At 35.0% G+C, this 22,820-nt stretch overlaps 2 protein-coding genes and 1 long non-coding RNA gene across 3 annotated transcripts; 1 reads left to right on the top strand and 2 right to left on the bottom strand.

Moving 5' to 3' along the window:
• Positions 1-11: 11 nt before the first annotated feature.
• Positions 12-13,523, bottom strand: ptdss2 (phosphatidylserine synthase 2). The gene is made up of 12 exons (XM_058766734.1): positions 12,615-13,523; positions 8,614-8,715; positions 7,023-7,105; positions 4,484-4,551; positions 4,266-4,400; positions 3,794-3,844; positions 3,567-3,680; positions 3,346-3,464; positions 3,145-3,259; positions 2,917-3,062; positions 1,870-2,055; positions 12-1,337 (listed from the first exon to the last, which is right to left on the bottom strand). The coding sequence occupies exons 1-12, from the start codon at positions 12,713-12,715 to the stop codon at positions 1,184-1,186; spliced, it is 1,374 nt and encodes a 457-aa protein (XP_058622717.1). The 5' UTR covers positions 12,716-13,523; the 3' UTR covers positions 12-1,183.
• A 1,650-nt stretch (positions 13,524-15,173) lies between these two features.
• cdkn1cb (cyclin dependent kinase inhibitor 1Cb) lies at positions 15,174-16,628 on the top strand. Its single transcript, XM_058766748.1, has 2 exons — positions 15,174-16,011; positions 16,158-16,628. The coding sequence occupies exons 1-2, from the start codon at positions 15,528-15,530 to the stop codon at positions 16,217-16,219; spliced, it is 546 nt and encodes a 181-aa protein (XP_058622731.1). The 5' UTR covers positions 15,174-15,527; the 3' UTR covers positions 16,220-16,628.
• A 4,852-nt stretch (positions 16,629-21,480) lies between these two features.
• Positions 21,481-22,165, bottom strand: LOC131534095 (uncharacterized). The gene is made up of 3 exons (XR_009269309.1): positions 22,107-22,165; positions 21,966-22,025; positions 21,481-21,759 (listed from the first exon to the last, which is right to left on the bottom strand). It is a non-coding gene; the product is annotated as an uncharacterized LOC131534095 (long non-coding RNA).
• Between the last annotated feature and the right edge of the window lie 655 nt (positions 22,166-22,820).

Below are 22,820 nucleotides of genomic sequence, written 5' to 3'. Positions count from 1 at the left end.
AAGAGTCAATTAAAGAGGAAGAACTCCCTTTTATTTTTTGAAAACATTATAAAATATGAACTCACAGTTGTTCATTTCTGTGTAACATGTTTACATGAACCACTATAAGCAGATGCAGACAGATCATCAAATGGTCCCACACAGATTTCAGAGAAATAATCCTGATCATTTGGACGAGAACATGTACTGCGATTTTAACTTTCCCCTCCTAGTTAAATCAAAGCGAACCCTAAACACCTACAGTAACAGGTCAGGCATTGGCGCTGAAGTCAAACTAGTGCTAGACGTTTACATTCACAGTAAGATTATAATGGCATTTGAAACATCAGGTCAGGCCGTTTTTGGACTTGCACATTATCAGAATACAGACGCACTACCACAACACAACAACAACACACTCACTGTGACCAGATACACGAACGGCCCAATACACTTACAGAATAAACTTTGGGATGACTTCCTGATGATTATTTATTTTTATTTATCTCAAACAAAGTTCCTGTCTGTGGTTTCCCTGCAGAAATAAAAACAACATCAGCATGATGAATGTTTTGGCCGCTATGGTCTCACGCACACATTCATGCATGCAAACGAAAAGTAAAGTTCTTCGATTTTGGTCCAGTCATGCCACTGACTAGTGTTTAACAGGTCAGAAGGATTGTCCTTGTGTGAGGTGCTTGTGTAACAGGCACGCCAACTTCCTTTAGCATCCTAAGCATAGCAGAAGGGCACAGCCGATTAAATAATTACATTCTCATAGCATTTTAAATATAGTGTTACAGCTCAAGCGGGATGTTTCTTGTGCTCCTACCTGCTAAATGGAACTTAAAGAATAGTTTTATTCATAAATGGCTGTATGTGCACTTCCTCTACCGTTAGTTCACTGCATAGTGTTCTGCATCGAAATGTGTTTTCCTGCATAGCACCTATCATTAAACCCAAAACCAGGGACAGTGGACCCCGAACCTTAAACGCCTCACCTATGTAACAGCTACAAAGACATATTTTTCCTAAATATACACAACAACCCTTTCCACAGTGAGAGAAAATGATGGCATCATCTCTCTGGATGCCGCTTGACAGACACCATGAGCGTTGGTATGATCTGAACAGGATTATAAACACAAACGTGTGTCCAGTGGCGATGTGTAGTGCACGGCTGTTTGTGTGTGGAAGGATGGATTCATGACTTCCTGTGTCGGACCGTGTCCATACTGCCGTTTAGCTTGCTACGGCCTGATGTGGCTAAATTGCTGCCGTCGGCTTGCCCAGGGACTCGCTCTGAAGACCCTTCCTGTCTGCGCCGGCGTGTTTCTTTGTATCGGAGTGTGATGTCACTGTCAATGCAGAACACTTGGTCAGTTAACATGTTAGTCAGGACATTTAATCACGTTCTAATTCTTTAATTAGTGTATATAACACACTAACAGAATATTATTTTTGCAGCATATAATATTGCATCTGCAGCAATTTTTCAGGATGCCTTCATGATTCAATTAAATACATTTATTTTATATGCATATTTACATATATGTTGCAGATTATCTACAATGTACATATCAGTTTTTTAAAATAACACACACACACACACACTCACACATATATACATGCACTATTCTAAAAAAAAAAAAAATTAAAAAAAAAAAATAAAAGAATAGCAAGCTAAATATTATATACTGGGGCAGTAACTATACAAGTAAATACCATTCTGACCAGAAACTTTATAGACTTTTTGACTATTTGGATATGATTTATCTTCAAATATAAGCTTGAAAATTATATTTTGTGCAAGAAAATTAACACAATTTATTAATAAAAATAATTTTATTTTGCTATCGTGCTCATGGAGTTAATTTGCAGGTTTATTACCGGATGAAGAACCGCCACAAGGTCCAAATGAGGATGAGGACCATTCCGAGTGTCCAGCATTGTGTGACGAAGAAGGGGATTGGCAGCATGATGGTGTTGGGATCGTATTTGACCACGATCAGAAACTCCGTAACAGTGATGGCCGCCACAATCCACGCTTGCTGGCCCAACTTTTTATGGAATTTCCTAGAATCCAAATGATACATTAGGTTTACTTACTACAACACAGAAAAATGTATGGCAGCACAGAAAAAAAAACCAGTTCCTAGTGAGCTGCCTAACTAGGTCATATTTTTAGGCCTCGTTAGCATGTATCAAAAAAAAAAAAAAAATCTTAAACAGCACAGCTGTTTATTTGCAAATAACTTGGACAAACAAAATGGAAGGAAGAATTGAGGGAAACACAAAATGACTATTTCACTCAATAAATTGCATAGCATGTACTTAAAGCATCAAATCATTATCTTAGCAACATGTAAGTCGACTTTCCACTGGATTCAGATGTTAACGAAACCGCTGCTTGTGTCAGATTAAAGGAATTGTTCACCTAAAAATGAAAATTTGCTGAAAGTTTACTCGCCCTCAGGCCATCCTAGATGTACTGTAGATGTTAGTTTCTTCATCAGCACAGATTTGGAGAAATTTAGCATTATATCACTTGCTCACCAATGAATCCTCTGCAGTGAATGGGTGCCGTCAGAATGAGAGTCCAAACAGCTGATAAAAACATCACAATAATCCACAAGACTCCCGTTCATCAATTAACATCTTGTGAAGCAAAAAGCTGCATGTTTATAATAAGCTTTTCACTGCACAAGATATTAAATAGATATAAAGAATGAACTCAAGTCGTGTGGATTATTGGTGAGCAAGTGATGTAATGTGAAATATCTCCAAATCTGTTCAAATGAAGAAACAAACTTATCTACATCCTCGATGGCCTGAAGGCGAGTAAAAGTTCATCTTTGGGTGAGCTATTCCTTTAAGCCAGAATGGCGTCTTAGAAGGTAGCAGCCTTCATAGACACCAGATCTAGACTGAACTTACGGATCATCCATGAAGTCGTAGATCTCTCGCATGGCCACTCCACCCACATTCACAAAGAAGACGAGCCGCAAAAGCACCAGATAATGTTCAGGAGGCATCCACAACACAAACTTCAAATAAAACGTATTCAGCTCCGCCAATAAGAACTGCAAATGAGTCAGAGAAAATGGCATAATTTTTCATTCAAAATCATTGTGTAGTGATTGCATTACTGATCATGTGACTCACCATGAAAATAATACCCAACACCGCCAGCCATCTTCGCAGGTTAGATGCGGGACGCCACTCAAATTTCACCCAGCTGTACGGGGTAAACTGGAAGGCAATACGTTTAATTTTCCCCCTGAAACACAAAACTGTAGAATGTCATAACAGTTCAGTGTGTTTGACCTGCATAGACATCTTTTCAGAGGTTTATCGTGTTTTTACTTGTATGTTGGGATGTTCCACAATCCCTGCCACTGATACGGCTTCATGGAGAGCCAACCGAGAGTCTTCATGCCACAGTATATGCCCAACCCGTTACACACCAACACATCCATGATCCACTGCAGCATGAGAGAGTCACTTCATGAGGATGTGTTTTATCTGGACTCTTTAAAACAAGACGATGCATGATTCACAGGGTGCATTTGCTTTGTTTTACTCACATGATCCCACCAGCACTCAGAGAAGTTGGGCAGCTGGTGTTCAAGGCTGTACTCCAGGAACTCAAACATCACACTGATGATCATACACATCCACCAGTCCCTAATCATCAGCGTCTGACACACACAGACACAAAAGACATGACTAATAGTTTCTAATTCAATTTTTTGATGCCGTCTGCTGATTTTAGGCGTGTGGTAGCGTGTACACAGATCAGATTTTGACCAACCTTAATGTACCAGCCGAGAAAATGGGCAGGAACAAATCCATCTATTTTGTCCTGTTGGAAAAATAATAATAAAAATAACCCTAATTACTTCCTGCTGCAAAATCAAACTCAAGTATTAAATACAACATGAAATTAAAATGCGCTCTATTTATTTAAATAAATGACCTTGGCCTTACCAATTGATCAGTGCATTTTATTTAAAAAAAAAAAAAAAAAAGTTTTCATAATCAATTTTTTATTTTAAATATTCGGTTTGATTTGGAAACACAGTCGGACAGTCATCATTAAAGAGTTTACGGTCATGCACAAATGACTGTACATTATCTCTAGCATACTGTATGCATAATAAATCTGTGATGAATGATCAGATGGATACTTAAGTGACTAGCCATATGTGCAACCCTCTGTAACAGATGCATCTGATGCATAACCCATGTCAATGTCATTTATTAATATTGATTCTAATGCATACCCAGATATTGTGGAAGGGGTCGGCAGGATGTCCAGGGTCATAAATGAGGCAGTTCCCGCCATAATCTCTTTCAGGAAGAGGGACACCAAGTTTTGGGTCAATGTACTTCATAAACTGCCTGCCATCATGCACTGTCTGAAAGACAAATCAGAAATTTCAATACGACACAATATGGACAAAATATATGTAAAGTTGTGTTTTTGAAGCTGATAACAAACCTGAAACAGGATGAAGATAAGGAAGAGTTCATACACAACAGAAACGCATAGCCAGAAACGCCAGTATGCTGCAAAGACAAACACATACCCATAAACAACCTCATTTAAACATAAAAGCACTGAAAATACTGATGCACTAATATGCAAATAACTAGAGAATTGCGGAGGGTTTATGTTGGATGATTGAAATGTTTGTTTTCTGTATCACACCTGAACTATTACAATTCATCTGCATTTGGGTTATTGGGGCGTGTTGATTATTTATGATTATATGGCTACTTTGCCATATCATCAGAAATATTATTTATGGAAAACTCAAAAATAGTACAAATTATAAATAAATCTCAATACAATACAATTACAGGCAATGTATTATAGAACTATTTTAAAATTACAGAAAATATTTTTCTTTCAGCAACAAATAAATATAGCAATAATTCAAGCTATTTCAGTGTTTCTGTGAGCCATTAGATACAATAACGAAGCATTTGGTCAATATGAAAAAAAGAAACTTAAACACCTTTTTTTAAGTTAACATGCTTGAATGAATGAATTGAGATTAAGACTGAAGCCCTTTTGACTAGAACTATTTGTTTGCATTACGTCTCTAAAGACTGTCTCTATGTTGGAGTCCCCAGACACACTTTTCTTCTCAAGCGACATCACATACTTCACTGGATTGAAATTTAACACCATTCACTGTGACCGTTAGCTCAACTTATAATTTGCGTCTACATTTGTCGGTTATCTCGTGCCATTGAGAGGTCTGAATGACCGGAGGAGACGACCTTCAATCATCTTTCAGGTTTCTGTGAGCGAAGCATTGAAAGCCCCGATCCAGCTCGTCCAGCAAAGCAAGTCGGCCCTCATAACAGCGAGGACAACAGAGAGCGTTTTGAAGGAGTTGTGAGTTACTGTTGCTATGACAGTATACTCATTGTGTCTTATGTTGAAACTCATGTTTTAAACGGTCTCAGAAATCTACTTCATACAGTACCTTATCTACTCATAATTTGAAGAAGTTAAATTAGTCAATCTACGTCTTTGATTAGTTAGCTATGTTACAAATTAATAAGTAGCAGCTACTACAAAAGCTATGTTTCGCTGCCATGGTGTTTCCAGGACATTGCTAGGTAAATGCTAAAGAATAGAATAGAAGAATAGAATAGAAACAATGGCCGCCCACATTTTTTAGTGACCTGGGTTCTAAGACTTTTTTTTTTTTTTTTTTTTTTTTTTTTAAAAGAGTCATGAACCAAATCAACCAGCAACAAGGTGAATATCTTTTTTCACAGAAATGTGCGATATAAAGCTGCGGTTGTGAGTTATAAAGTCAGAATTGCAAGACAAAGTCACAATCGCGAGAAAAAGTCAGAATTGTGAACTAGTAACTTGTTCAAAGAAGATTTACAGCGAAAGTGTCAAACTTGAGCACAAATTTACAATAGTAAATTTCCACATTTTTCCCAATACAAATTGCAACTGCAATTTTAAATGTGATTTTGGGCTGCATAAAAACAGTAGTAGTAGTTATTTATTTTTATTGCCAGTGCATAAAACAAAACCAAATAACAAAAATATAGCAGATAAAATAACAGATTTTAAAAATTAATATATGATTAAAATAAAATCTAAAAATCTTTTCTAGTGAAATCTTACTGAAGTCCCTGAGTGAGTGCACAAAAAAAAAAAAAAAACTTCAGGACTGCACAACTTGTCTAAAAGGTGATTATACAGAAATACAACTATAAAATAAAACTATTTTTATTAGGATGCCAATTACTACTAAATAAAAAAATATGAATAATATTATAAAAGAAATTATACATTTAACTGTAAAAAATTTAAGATGATAAAACTCTATACAGAACTGTAAAATTACAATTTTATTATTTCTACCTATATTTATTTATCGTCTTATTTTCTTTATTTTTAATTAAGCATGCAGCCTTAATTTACAGTAAATAGAACTTTTAAAAACTCCTAATCTACATATTCAGTTCTAAAATGGGGATCATCTGCAGTTTAATTATTTAACATGATATTACAACACAAAAAGAAAACATAAAATGCCATGACTTCTGGGAACACTACTGAGTGACTCAAATGACTTGGTGAATAATTTTTATGAACTGGTTCACTGAGAAGAAATGAATGAATCAGTCTTCTCAACATGGCTTGCAAGGTCCTTTTAGAAGACTCTGATGATTGCATCAGCTCACACAATTGTAATGCAATGTGAAAAACAATGATGTATTTGTTTAGTCACACATCAACGTTAGTTGTTGGAAAGCATGTTACTGGAAAAGCTGCACTATTCTTAAAACAGCTGAGCGACAGTCACATTACTGAAACCTGTGGTTAAGTCACTACTTTTAGCTACTCCACCTCAACAGCACCACAAGACCTCACAATTACAGCCTCTCAAAGCTGACCTGAAGGTGATGTGAAACCTGGGTAAAGGTTAAATCATCTCTGAATAAAGGTTACTGTTCTAACATTAGTTAAGGTTAGATCATGGAAAGGTTACTGGTCTGACCTGGGTGAGGACGCGTGAAGGGACCATCTTTAGCTTGTGTTACTCCAAAACAAAGGAACACCAGAATACTAGCCACAATTCCTCTGAAAAAGAAAAATATACACAAATTAAAAACAAACACTGGAGAAAATGTAAGTGGTTATTTCTGTGTAAAATTCACTGCCATGGTGTTTCCAGGATGTTTCTAGGCAAATGCTAATGAATAGAATAGAAGAATGAATAGAAACAATGGCCGCCCACATTTTTTAGTGACCTTGGTTCCAGATAAGGCTGTGCAATTCATCGAAAAACGGTTTTGATTATGATTTCGGCCTCCAACGATTATGAAAATACAATAATTGAGATAAAACGGTTATTGCGCCCCTTTCGTTCCTCCATAAAAGCCCAATTTCACGTGCAAATCAGTCAAATCATGTAACGTGACTTTTGCAAAATGGGACATGCTTGATTTATTAAAGTATATAAAATTTTTGCATGTTTTTAAAAGTGTGAAAGAGAGCTCGCGCTGCTCCTCAGAAGGATTTCTGCGTATGCACTCAGTGACGGAACAGAATACAGACACGTAAAGTCATTTTTAGCTCAAGGTGCGCGCCTAAATGGTTAAATACACGCAAAAATTTGTTAAATAATCATGATTACAATATTGACCAAAATAATCGTGATTATGATTTTCGCCATAACCGAGCAGCCCTAGTTCCAGAAGTATTTTCATTTTTCACCCTAGAGAATTTTTTAATGAGTCATGAACCAAATCAACCAGCAACAAGGTAAATATCTTTTTTTCTCAGAAATGTTATATAAACTCACAATTGTGTGTTATAAAATCAGAATTGCAAGAAACTCGCAATTAAGACTTTCTCAGAATTGCAAGTTTGTGATTTATATGATGCAATTCTGAGGGGGAAAAAAGTCAGAATTATGAGACTAAAAGGCGCAATTAAATTTTTTATTCAGTGAAGGAAATGGACTTCCCATAGTTCTCTGACTGGTGAAGAGTCGCTGCAGAATCATGGGAAATGTGGTTTTTCCACCAGGAAACCAATGACTAAGCAATAAGTTAAAATAATGAGGGCTGATGGCATCAACAAACGCATATATATCATCGATTAACAATCCTGCAGTAGGTCTGACTTTAAAGGTTTATAAACTATTGTTCAAAATAAATCAAAACCCAACTTTTGTTATTCAAGTGTGTCAGGTGGTCGTCTCACAAAGTTCAATACTTGGGGGTTGGTTCAAGACTTGCAAGAACTGCTAAGAAATCTACACACTGTATTCATACTGAAACACTAGCTGATCAGAAAGATAAAGGTCTGATAAAGGTCATGTGCTTTTAAGCACAGCAGGTCAGTCTGTGACCTGGACTTTGTGATCAGCAGCAGATGTCACCATAATCCTGTTAGCCAATAGAAAGCATGCAACTTGCTAAGGCCATCCCAGCTACAGCCATGTGGCATTTCTGTCCACATCAGACCACTTTAACTTTAGCTTCTGCTCAGGAGGAAATAGTGCGTCTCATTCTATGGCGCTGTGAAATTCTGGTCTCAGTGCTAAAGGTAAAGGACACACATTGACTGCATGCCAGTTATACCTTTTAGTGTTGTACGCTGTGTCATGTGGCGTCTCCTCCAATAGTGTCACGTAAACCAGAGCACATGTCAGGATGAAGAGCACTGTCAGAGTATGTGCCCTCCTGCAGAGAGAAAGACGAAACAAGAGTACAGAGCTTGCATTCAAACGTTATTGGCAGAAGTCTGGTTTGTGCTTTTTTTCCCACATTCAAAACCTGCTGAGCTGGTATACAGGTTGATCATAAACACAACCACACCTCAACACACACATGGGGGAGAGAGGAGAGATCAGTACTGCAGTTTATTACAACAAATCCAGTTCTTGGAATTGATTTTCAATGGGCAGTTTGACCTTTAGGAGGTAAAGTTTTTATTCTCAACAATTATGACTGTTACCTATGAAAGCAAATAAAAAAAAATGAAGGTAGCTTTAAATAACTTTTCAAAGCCTTTTAATTGAGAAAAGCATAGCATTTAAAGGGGTACTTCAGTGTTGTCAACCTAAATTTTTGGGTGAAGTACCCTTTAAATATATATATATATATATATATATATATATATATATATATATATATATATATATATATGAGATGTGATCAGCTAGAGCCAAAAAGGAAAATCTGACCACGCCCCAAGTCACGCCCACAAGCCACACCCCCAGCACTTATTATTAAAAATATATATTTTAGCACATTAAAAGATCTTATATTGTAATAATACATACTATTGTCCTGTAGAAAATAAACTGCAGCATTTATTAATTGTGATAATATAATATATTACAATAAAGTATTATAATATTACAGTAAAGTATATTGAATTGTTATTATTAAAGTACCTGCCAAAAGTTTGGAAACATTACAATTATAAATGGTTTTGAAATAAATATCTTCAGCTCAATTTATTGAATCAAAAGCTGCATTTATTTGATCAAAATAATGTAAAAAAAAAAAAAAAAAAACAGCAATGTGAAATATTACAAATTTTAAAAAAAAGTTTTCAATTTCAATATATTATAAAATGTAATGTTATTCCTGTGATGCAAAGCAGAATTTTCTTCATTACTCCAGTTTTCAGTGTCATATGACCTTTTAGAAATCATTACAATTTATTTGACTCAACAAACATTTCTGATTATCATCAATGTTGAAAACCATTTTGCTGCTTCATATTTTGTGTGGAAATGCATTTATCAAATATATTAATTAAATTGGTTAATGCATTTATTAAATAGAAATCATTTTAAATGTCTTCACTCACTTTTTATCACTTTAATGCATCAATAAAATTGATTTCTCGCTCTTTTTTAAATCTTATACAAATGTTTGAGTGATATCGTTTCCACAAAAATATTAAGCAGCAAAACTGTTTTTAACATGGATAATAATGAGAAATGTTTCTTGAGCAGCAAATCAGCATATTAGAATGATTTCTGAAAGATCATGTGACACTGAAACTTCTTTGTAAACAACAACAGATTTATAAACGTTTCTAAATGACGAATGTTGTGTTCCCAAAAGCAAATTAAAAAAGCTCAAACTAAGCGCAGCTGAAATCGAAACTAAATACAGTACTGTAGCAGCAGACATGTAGCGCGTCAGACTACAGCCTATTATATAATTACAAATTACCCCAAAAATAAAAAAAACTAACTCTGATCTACGCGAATCACATGGGTCGTCCCTCAGAGGACGGAAAATACAGAAAGCCGTTAAAAAAAAAAAAAAGTAAAAGTAATCTGCATTGTTAATACTTTGGTTATTTATTTATTTTTTTTAATTCACAAAAATCTAACCTTTCAATGGATAATAAGAATTTAAAATGGGGGGAAATAGCTTTTCTCAAATACATGGACAATTATTGGCATCCCTAGAAATTCTTATGAGTAAAATATCTCTGAAGTATATTCCCATTCATATGCACAATTTTGAGCACTCCAGGGTGATTATGAACATGAAGTTATCCAGCAATGGCTTCCTGTTTCACAGAAATATAAATAGGAGGGAAAACAAAGCCCAAATTTCCTTAATCATCCATCACAATGAGAAAAACCAAAGAATATATTTCTGATGTGCAACAAAAGATAATTGAGCTTCACAAATTAGTGAAGTGGCTTTAAGAAAAGAGCTAGAGCAGTGAAAATTCTCATTTCCACCATCAGGGCAATAATTAATAATTTCCAATCAACATAAAATGTTATGAAACTGCCTGGAAGAGGACGTGTGTCTATATCGTCCTAATGCACGGTGAGAAGGAGAGTTTGAGTGACTAAAGACTCTCCAAGGACCACAGCTGGAGAATTGCAGAAAATAGATGAGTCTCGGGGTCAGAAAACCTTAAAAAAAAAATTGTCAAACAGCACCTACATCACCACATGTTGTTTGGGAGGGTTTCAAGAAAAATTCTCCTCGCTCATCCAAAAACAGTCTCCAGCATATTCAGTTATCAGACACAACTGGAACTTCACATGGGACTGGCTTCTATGGTCAGATGAAACTAAAAAATGAGCTTTTTAGCAGCAAACACTCAAGATGGGTTTGGTGAACACAGGGATAAAAAGTACCCCATGTGTACAATGAAATATACTGCTGTATTTTTGATGTTGTGGGCCTATATTTCTGCTGGAGGTCCTGGACATCTTGTTTAGACACATGGCATCATGGATTCTATCAAATACCAACAGATAAAAAATCAATAAGTGACTGACTCTGTTAGAAATCTTATAATGGGCCATGTTTGGATCTTCCAACCGCATAACAATCCAAACACAAACCTCAAAAACAACACAAAAATGGGTCACTGAGCACAAAACCAAGCTTCTGCTGGCCATTCCAGTCCTCTGACCTGAACCCTGTAGAAAATGAGTGAACTGAAGAGAAGAAGCACCAACATGGAGCTGTGAATCTAAAGGGTCTGGAGTGATTCTGGATGAAGGAATGGTCTCTGATCTCTTGTCAGGTGTTCTCTAACCTCATCAGGCATCATAGGAGAAAACTGAGAGCTGTTAAACTTGCAAATGGAGGTTTCAAAAAGTATTAAATAAAAGGGTGCCGTTAATTGTGGCCAATGTGTATTAGAGAAAAACATTTATTTCATAATGATAATTCCCCCATTTTAAATTCTTATTATCCAGTGAAAGGTTAGGTTTGTGTGAACTTTTTTTTAAATAAAAGATCAAAAGCATTAACAATGCAGATTAATTTTCACAGCCGCCTTTGACCATATTTACCAAGTGTGCCGATATTTCTGGCCATGACTGTATGCATATATATTATATTATATATATATATAGAGAGAAAGTTTTTTGGACAATTTATCACTTTAGGCCTTACAATTTACAATACAACAAAGAAAAACAATTAGTACTATTGGATTTCTATTATTATTAATAATCATAAATATTAACAACAATAATTTGATTTATATTTGTTATCTGATTACATTCATTACTGCATTAAAAATCAAGATTAAAACAAATAACTTCTGAATATTGGCTGAAAACTAAAACAAACCATTTATACAGACAATTAGCATAAACGTTATTGGATTATTATTAATAATACAATAATTATTTCGATTATGATTAATATTATAATTATTAAGACTAACAAAAACATTATTATTAATATTATTATTATTATTATTATTATTATTATAGTACTTTGTGATTCTTTGGAATATTATGAAATATATCAAATGTCATTCTTTAACGTTTATTAAATCTATACACTGATCTGCCATGTTTTTCTTCTCTACAGTTCTGTGTAAGAGACTAGGAGAGAAAGAGTCTTGTCCGCAGCATCTGTCCATCTTAAAGCCTTTAATTGATCGAGTGTCATGCTGCTGAGGTTGCAGAAGAGAGAAAAGCCGAGCAAAGCTGTAATACTACTGCACAGCCTCTGGACATCACACACACACAGCATCACATCCCTACATTCACCACAGAAACACAACGACGTCAAAGAACACAATCAGCTAATAAACATAATCATAAACATTACCATGAGAGATGTGAACTCACCAGAAGAACGTGTTGGTTCCATCATCGAACACTTCACACTCCGAACGGCCGGTTAACTGGAGATCATCTGTGCCTGACCTCTTCCACTCACCTTTAGCCATCACGGCAGAGCTTAAACTAAACCTGAACTAAAATAACCCTAACCCAACCCACCTGTGATTTCACTGACAACTGTCTAAACCCAACACACATGAACCAAACTTACCCTAACACAACACGTATATGACCTCCAACCTAAACTTAAAAGACACCTGTGATTTCAAACCGAACTAAACCTAGCTGACACCTGAACTATGTGCAACCCAACAGACCTGTCATGATAAACTGAACCAACAGACCTGTACTGAACTGACTCAACTTAACCAGCAACTAAACTAACCACTAACCCACCATACCCATGCTGTGATTTACAAATAAACTAATCCTGACTAACACACCTGAAATTAAAACTCAGTCCTAACTAATCCAAACCCAACTCAATTGCGCTGAGACTTAAACCTGAACTAACTAATCCAGAATAAATCACTACAACCCAATAACTAACACAAACCAACAAAGACTCACCTGAAATAGCTAAACCAGCGCAGCTGCTAGGAGACTTAAACCTGAAATAAAACATAAAACAACTAAAATCACAGTAAGCCACAGAAGCTCACGCGCGTCCCGCCACTGGCCGGTAAAGGAGCGCGAGCGCATTAACCGGATCAACAGTCGCTCATGAACACGAGGTTTTGAGAACCGGCACGAAAATGACCTCTTCACGCTTCACATATGAACGCACCACCCTCTGAAGGCCAATAAAACGATTTTACAGAATGCACCAGGCGCACGCGCACCTCTCATGCGCTTCAGTAAAATACATAACCATCTTAAGGTCGCGCGGCATGGCGTCATTTCCGTTCATCCCACAGGCGGCGTCACAAATTTGTGTTTTTGGTCATCAAAGCATGTGCACAATATGCCGCTCTGCTCCGCATTCACAATCGGTTATGAACACATTATTATGTATTTATTATTTATTGTTGAATGTACATGCATTTAATAGATTTGTAACGAGATGAATAGTTGTAAGTACGAACAATTACTTATATATATATATATATATATATATATATATATATATATATATATATATATATATATATATATTATGCACACAAGTTTATTAAACATGAGTGCACTAACAAATAAAGACTAAGAAACGTGTCTCTCCAGGTTTAAACAGGACGACAGATTATGAGGTGTGGTTGAATGGTTTACATAATCATAAGAAATTTCCATCACATGATCACAGGAGACATTCTGAGAGACCATGCCTTCCACAGTAAAAAAGTACATTAAAATAGAAACTTTAAAACTAATGGACAACACTGTGATAATGCCCATACATTATGTAAGCAGTCTGTTTATGCAAAACACATTAGCTCCTGCTTTTGCGTAGTAATGGTGTTTACAACTCTAAAAGCTTTTACAGGAAGCAGAGTCAGCGCAGATACAGCACCCAGTCAGTCTCTCAGATGAGCTCAGTTCACTTATTTATCATTGTAAGGGTTCAGCCTTGACTCTCTGTGTGTGTCTCTCTCATAAAACCTGGTTAAATTTGTTTGTTGCAGAGCAAGATTTGTGTGTATTTGTCAGACTCCAATTCAGACTCATTTGTCCACTAAGATACACACATTACAGAATATAAATATGATGAGTGAAGCCAGCAGTTAACAAGGTCATACATTTCTTATCTGATCTTATTTAGATTTGCCTCAAAGTTTATTTAACGTAATACTACACTGTGGTCAAAAGGGGGCGCTGTTGCACTATTCACAGACACAAAGCTCAACTACTGAACAGAAACGATTCATTTCTTCTTCTTTTTTACTCCCCCTCAACTACGGACTCTTGACTCAGGGGTTGATTTTTATACAAGATTTCAACCTTTTTCTTTTTTGTTATGCGAAGGTAAGATTAATACTGAACTGGAAAGTTTATACTTTCATGATTTTATAATAAGTTTCTAATTTCATATTAATATAAATGAATATAATAAAGCACTGATTTAGTTTTGCTACTTTTAAATACTTCAGTCTTTAATCAGACTCTATTGTGGGGGGTTTTTTCATTGTCCCAGACCCATATTTTAATATTAAAATATAAAAATCCATGGTAAAAAAAAAAAAAAAAATATATATATATATATATATATATATATATTATGTCTTAAAAAGTGTGGAAAAAACACGTTGTTTCAAAATGTTACTAATTTATATGAATATAATAATAAAATAATTTAGTGTAGTTACTTATTTACCAAGGACAAAACAGTGTCACCTAAGAACGTGTTAAAATGATATATGAGACAATTTTATGGGAAATAAATGTCACTTGAATAGAATGTTTTTATTGTGTATTATTCCAATCAAACTGTCAAATTAATTTATGCATATGGCTTGTATATGACACATATTTAGAAAATAAGTTAAGCATCTAACTTAACACTTTGTTTATGGCTATCATTTTGATGTATGGTTATAATTACTGTTTAATTAATTAGACTATTATCTTTAGTTTAGCGTATTTTACTCCAGGTGGTACGGCGGGGAAAAAAGCGCTAAAATTATCAATTTTAACGAAGAGCGTAAGGCAACGAGGCATAACCAATCACAGCAGAATATATGCGGGTCTATCCAATCACAGGCGAGTAGGGGCGTGTCTAACAACAGAACTAAAAGGATGGGGGATGTTGACCAATAGGAGCGAAGCGTGTGGTTTTACACCGCTGAGGCGCAGGACTTTAAATCTGACGGGATTAAATCACGGCCAGATCTGAGCTTTACGCTTTATAACGACGTGTGTTGTAATTCACACTGACTTTAGGAACTTTCACACCGTTTTATTCTGGATTTGTGTCCGCTATCGACGATGTCTGCCGTCCTGTTTTCCACCATCGCCAGGGAAAGACTGGTCCCACCGAAAACCGTTCCTCAGAGGAGCACAGAGACACCTCCTCCGCTGAAGCGCTCGGGGACGTGCAGGAATCTGTTCGGACCGGTGGATCACGACGAGCTGAGGCGAGAATTATCTTCCCAACTTCGCGAAATATCTGAACGAGACCAGCTGAGATGGAACTTCAATTTCCTCGAAGGACAGCCGCTGGACGGGGCTTTAAAATGGGAGGAAAACAGAGCTGAGGACTGTCCGCAGTTCTACAGAGAAACGACTGCTGTATCAAAGAGGCCTTTTGTGGACTCGCCCACGACAGAAAGAGTCACCCAGGTTGCCCTAAAATGTGGGGGTCGTCCAGTGAAGATTTTGAACCAGATAAACAAGTGTAACCGAAGAAAATTATCTCGCAAAACTGTCGCTCGCGTCCAGACCAAGAGGCTCGCAGACATACGCATTACAGGTAAACAATACGCGACCAATAATACTCTGATAATACTGCTATAAAAGTAAATACTAGTCATACCTATAACAGACCAATGACAACATATTTATTTTTTTAAAAACACAGTGTTCGTGTTTTAATGTTGTGAATTTGTTTTCTTGTAGATTTTTATGGGAAGAGAAAGAAAACGGAAAGTGTTCATAAGGAAAGCGGAAACAGGGAATAAAAACGCATCTTCTGAAGAAAAAAGCACCGGTCTGTGCGTCACAGAGTGGTGGCGGGAAAAGGCCGGAAGTAATGATGTCTCTCTTCATGTTATTACCTGATAATGTGATTCTGGAATCGTATTTATTCACTGCTGTATGTGCCGTTTAAACATATAGGAGCAGATCTGGTTGCTCTTTACAGTGTACAGCTGATAAGTAACTTTAAATTAAAGTCAGGACAAGTAAGCCTATTTATTGTTGTCTAATATATAACATATATATCAGCATGTAGATATTTTGTAATGACCTAAGTTATTTATTTATTGTTTTTTCACTTTTACATTTCATGTGGTTTAAAATGTAGCTTTTTTTTTTCTTGAGCAGAATCACAATCCTGAGCCATATTTGTCATTGTTGTAAAGAAGTTCCTTTAATAAATGTGTACATATAAACTTAAGTTGTGTCTCGTCTAAATTGTGTGGGTTTTTTTTTTATCCTGCTAAAGATATAATAGTTAAAATAACAGGCTATTGTTTTTAATACCTTTACAAGCATAGGCTGTTGACTGGGGTCTTGTGAAACAGAAAATCACAACTATTACCAAACATCTTTACAGTAACACAAATCCAGCATAACAGTATTATTTGGGTAGTTTTTAAGTGATACCATTTGAGCTTTGTAGTTAAAAATGAATGCTATTTTCTGGGTAAGTTCAGGAACAGAAACTTTAACTTGATAACACAATGGTATGAAAATTATGTAAAAGCACAAGCAAAAAAAAAAAAAATGTAGAAATAAGTTTTACTCAGAAATTGCTAGGAAATTTCACAATTACAAAGAAACGGCAAGTAACACATTTAATTAAACTTGCAATTTTTAATAAGAAAGACTTAAGTTTTTTTTTCGTAAAACGCACACAAAAATAGTTTTATTTACATAAAATTACAGTTCAAAATTTGCTTAAGGGTCTCAACTTTCTGTAATTTTAATAGAAATTAATATGGGAGACAAATATATTTATAATATAATTATTATAGCCTATCATGTATAGTATTTATTCATATTTTGAATCAATTGTGTATAGTTTGTATTAATATTTTGAATTATATTTATATTTTCTGTTTTTATTCCAAGGTTTGTTAAAGTTTTAGTACTTTTGTTGTATTTTTGTCATGTTTAATAGTTGTATCGTTTTTATAAAGTTTTATTTTTAGTTACATCAAGTTAAACTAAATTAAAATGAGAAATGTTGCCTTGGCAACTCGTTTTTTTTAACACCTTTTAGTTAATGTTTATTTTATTTCAAACAATTTTCCCCAATAGTTTCAATTTTATTTTACATAATCTACAGGCTAACTATAATAACCCTGATATTATAAATATACATAATAGGATGGAATATGTGAGGCAAAATGATGTCACTTTTTCAAGGACAGTGTCACTGGCCTTTGTGTGTGTGTGTGTGTGTGTGTGTGTGTGAGGACTAAAAGAATGAAAAGGGAAATTGAGGACACATGCAGATTATCAATTAAAACAATGTTTACAAGAAAACATGTTTGCAAACATTTCTATTATTAAAAAATACAGTACATTAAAAAAATCTTGGAATATTGTTAATATATTGAATATCTTAAGATTAGTCTATTGACTATCTTTCAAGTTAGAACTTAGCATCAAAATGGCAACATTATTTTAAACCAAGTTAATTAACCAAGGTAATAGCACAAAGATCGCGGTTTGAGGTATCATTACTGTCCGCAGCCCAAACATCGTCAACATTAGCCTAATACTAGGATTAGTGGTTTGTTCAAATTGCCTTTGCTACACAACTAAAAGAAAGAAATGCCGTCGGGGGAGGGGGGGAGGGGTGGACTGAATGTTTTCAAGACCACATAGGCAGAACAAAAGCGACTCGAAACGAGCGGGAGAGATGAAGGAGTGCGGGAGAGATGAAAAGAAAGGATGAGAGCGTGCCATTTCGCTTTGACCTGCAAATTAGGCAGAATTAAAGCTCTGTGACCCGCGCGCTCCTCCTACATCTCCCGCGAAAACACCTGCTGGAGCGCGCGCATCGGAATGGCGCGTGCTGCATAAGAAAACACACTCGCCGGGGATCTGCTTAATATTCATGCGTGTTTAACATCTGTATGACAGAGAGCCCAGTTTTACACTGTTAGGGCCTATTATTTGTACAAATCTCGTTTTTTGAGAGGTCCTAATCCCAGACCAGTTTCTGATTGTATTTGCTTGACTTCAAACATAAAATTTCAAAGCTCTCCTTAAATGGACAAAGTACTAAACTACAAAGGACTTACCTGTACAAACAAGATAAAAGAAACGCCAGATAAAAGAACCAGCATATATGAGTTGAATGGAACAGGAAGGACCGCATCTGACTCCAATTATTTTTTTTAACTGATGTGGTTTTCTATAGGATATAGCTAAGTCACAATTGGGGGACCAAATGTAATGGTCTGAGACTAAAAGTCCACATCAATCATGCACAATTGTAAATATGGGGTGGGAGAAATGCACATCAAACATCATTTAAAAATGAAATGTAATTTATAACATACAATTAAATATATTGTAAAAAAAAAAAAAAAAGTTGAGCCAACTTAAAATTTTAAAGTAACCAGTTTATACAGCAAAAATTTGAGAAAATCCCACAAAAATAAGTTGAGCTCAACTTTTTTTTTTAACAGTATACTGTTGGATTACAAATTTATAAAATGCTAAATCTAGGTTCCATTGTAATAGTATATAAACTGAAAAAGTTGTGTACATTGTATTTAGCATTTATGGTGAAGATGACGACATCAGATGAACAATTCTGTTTAACAAAGTTTGTAGCAAGAGGTTCCTGCCATGTTCCTGTTCTCTTATTGTAAATCAAATGAGCCAGATGACAGAGACCCTCACCTTTTGTTTGTAATGGCTCTTGGAGCCCCTGCCCCAGTCTTTGGGGAGTTATGCTGATTGGATTAGGAGTGGTTAAACGGGGCAGGTTGCTATACCTGAATACTTCATTTGCATGCTTTGTTTAACGTCGTCACTCAGGTGCTTTGTCTCCATTCCTAAGCACTGCCCCCTAAATGTATATAAACTACAATGTATCACTGCTTTAGTTAGACTTGGATGACTGCATCGATGCACAGCGAGTTCTCATTAAAGAGTAACTTCTGTATGAAAGATATCCCAACGTCTCCTGGTCTCTGCTTCGACGAGGAAAAAGTTTCCTACAATACAAATACCCTGAATGAATGACAAGATTGCAAGTGGTTGCAATTTTAACCTAAATTAATCTAGCTATTTTGGGACAAAATAGTGGTTTGTAGTTGTTGATACTTAGTATATGAAGCCATAATTCACACTCACAAAGATAATTTTTTTTAGAGTTTATTTTACATTATTCACCAAATAAAAGCAGCTGTTGATACTTGCCCTAAACTGAAGAAATATAATTGTTTGATCATGTTTTCTTATAGCTTGACAAATACAGTCAATACTACAATATTTGTCAAATAAAAAAAAATAAAAGAAAAAAAGAAAGAAATGAAATTATTTACTAATTTTCCTACATGCCAAGTGGATTTCCTGGGTGTTGAAATTTTAGGAGTTTTTACATTCATAACAAAATTATGCGTAAACAGGGTTGCATATTAACTGTTATATTCTTTTGTGTGTGTGTAGTGGGGTAATTAAATGTAGTTAATAATTAAAAATACATTTTTACTGCAATTAACTGAGTAATAATTCTATAATCTCAAAATTTTGACATTGTATGACTTGGGGAAGTCATACAATGGGGAATCTTGGGGAATAGTTCACCCAAAGATTAAAATTTGCCATCCAAGAAAGTTGTTTCTATAGATTTTAAGAAATTCAGCATATAACTTACTCACCAGTAGATCCTCTGCAGTGAATGGGTGCCGTCAGAATGTGAGTCCAAACATCTGATAAAAACATCACAATAATCCACACAACTCCAGTCCATCAATTCAATTTTTTGAACTTCTAGCCAAAATAGTCCATGAAAAAATGTCTGAATGATTATTTCTTGCAAACAGCTTTTCGCTCTCGTTCTGACGGCACCCATTCACTGCAGAGGATCCATTGGTGAGCAAGTGAATAATGCTATTTCTTTTCATCTTTTCAAATGAAGAAACAAATCAACATTATTTTTAGGAAGGCGACAGACACTTCATTCTAGGTCCATTTTTATGCTACATAATAGTTTATCTAATCAGCCTCACAAACAAAAACATGAGAATTGTGCATTAAAATATGAAAAAAACCATCATAAAACACCAAAATGTACTGTACTCGTGAAAAGGGTTTCGTGTATGAACCATACCCAGATCTGTGGACATAGTGGAATTACAGGGCAGATGTCGTCCCTCATGAGTGCTGGGGTCTCCAGTCTTTCTCACCCACTCCACAGCTGCGTCTCCATGGACACCAGCTGGCCAACCACATCCAGCAGGGGGAGGGGTCAGCCGAGGTGTAGATCAGCAGCTGACACACTCACTCAAGCACATCAAATCCAGCCGATCTGTGATGTCAGAGTGTTGACACATGTGATCAAGCAGAAGTCATGAATTAGTAACTCACCCGCTGACCGAATGACTCTTCCTTGGCAAAACTCCTGTCTGTGTAATTTATGATCAGTTCGTGACATTTTTATTTTAGTATATGCTAATATTATTAATATTTTGAAGTAGATTTAATTATTATATTTTCTGTTCTCACTTCAACTGTAAAGTTTTAGTAATTTTGTTGTTTTCATCATTTTTGTTAATCTTAGTTTTCTTTAATATGGGGTGTTTATTCATTTTATTTATTTGTTTTAACTACAACGACCCTGGTTCTTGGGTGCTGCATGGTTGAATAAAAGTGAAGAGAAGAACTAAATAAAGTTGTACAAACAACATTATGTACACTCTTAAGAAAAATGGTTCTAAACAGTACCAGAAAAGAGTTCTTCGGCTTGTAACAATAGCAGAACCCTTTTTAGTGCTAAATAGAACCTTTTTTTATAGGGTTCCATATAGAACCATGCTTTGAAAATGCTATATAGGACCTTAATGGTGTTATAAATAACCTTTTTAATGACAGTTTTTCATTAATATTAGTATGTTAATATCATTAATATTAGTATTATTTGTATATATTATTTATTAATATTGTTTTTTACCCCTCTGTCTGCATGGTCTTATAATATCTTGAAGTGTCGGGTTTTACATAAAATCAACAACGACAACGTGTCAATTAGGTACTTTTATTTTTTTTTAATGACGTGAAATTGTAGCAAAAATGAGTGTTCTAACAACAGTTAGAAGCAGAATACATTAATGACTGACAATGGACACTGAACATGAATAAATGCTTAAAGAAGTAAAACAAAATAGAACATAAAATAGTGTATTGAAGACCAAGCGCCAGTGAAATATCTTCACAATCCTCTATGATGCCTCTAAGTTAATCATTATCTGTATTTTGGTGTGATTGAGTGGCAGTTTCACTCTGCAGATGATGAGGTTGTAGGATGTGACACCATCTGAAATGCACAATTGAGTTTAGATCTATACAGTTTGTCTCCTTTCATTTGTTTATGTGAAAACAATTGTTTATGAAGGACATATGTGAGCACTTCACAGTGTTAAAAGGAAAAAGTAATATAAAGTCAATCGATAGCTGGGTATGTTTATAAACCCTAGTAATAAAAAATATCTAACAAAAAAACAAATTCAATATGATTGTTACTTTAGTGAAGAAGAGGAGAGTATCCACCTGAATGGAGCTGGTCACACATGTTCTCTTAAACTAAAAAGAGAAAAGACATAGAAAACCAATTAGCATTTGAAAGTTATAATTTATAGACATTTTAAGAAAGAAATGATTTACCTGATGAGAGTGTGCTGACAGTTTGCGTAGTTCGATGGCCTCGGTTAGGGTTTTTAATTTTAAAGTTTTTAGTTTTTTTTGTTTTTATTTACATGCAAAATTGAACATTAATAAATAAATAAGGAAGTAAAACGCAAAATAAGAAAAAAAATAGATGTGATGAAGACCAAGTTTCAGTGAAACAATCACAATCCAATCAATACGATGCCTTTAAGCCCATCATTTTGGTGTGATTAAGTGGCGATTTGTCTCTGCAGATGATGAGATTGTAGGATGTCATACATCTGATAAACACAATTGAGTTTAGAGTTACAGTGTGTTTATGTAAAAACAGTTATGTCTATGAAGGCCAAAAGCAAAAATGCACATTATATTTTCTTAAAAGAAAAAAGTGATATAAAGTCATGGGATAGTTTTAATATTTTTTGTGACTGGGTATATTTATACATAAACCCACGTAATAATTATTATTTTTTTAAATCTAACAATATGAATTATAAATTCATTGTCTCTTTTACTTACTTAGTGGAGAAGAGGAGAGAGGTTTCCACATCAGAGCTGCACACACACTTATATGTGACCAAAAACAAAAAAGAAAAGATAAGAACATGTTTGTTTGGAAACCGGTTACAATTTTAAAGTTAAATTTGTATTTAAATTTAAGAATGAAATCATTGACCTGTTGAGAGTGTGTTGACGGTCTGTGTAGCTGTA

Source organism: Onychostoma macrolepis, chromosome 25, assembly GCF_012432095.1.
Source record: "Onychostoma macrolepis isolate SWU-2019 chromosome 25, ASM1243209v1, whole genome shotgun sequence".
Lineage (NCBI taxonomy): Eukaryota > Metazoa > Chordata > Actinopteri > Cypriniformes > Cyprinidae > Onychostoma > Onychostoma macrolepis.
Note: the sequence above shows the minus strand (reverse complement) of the source record. Positions and strands in the feature narration are given on the sequence as shown.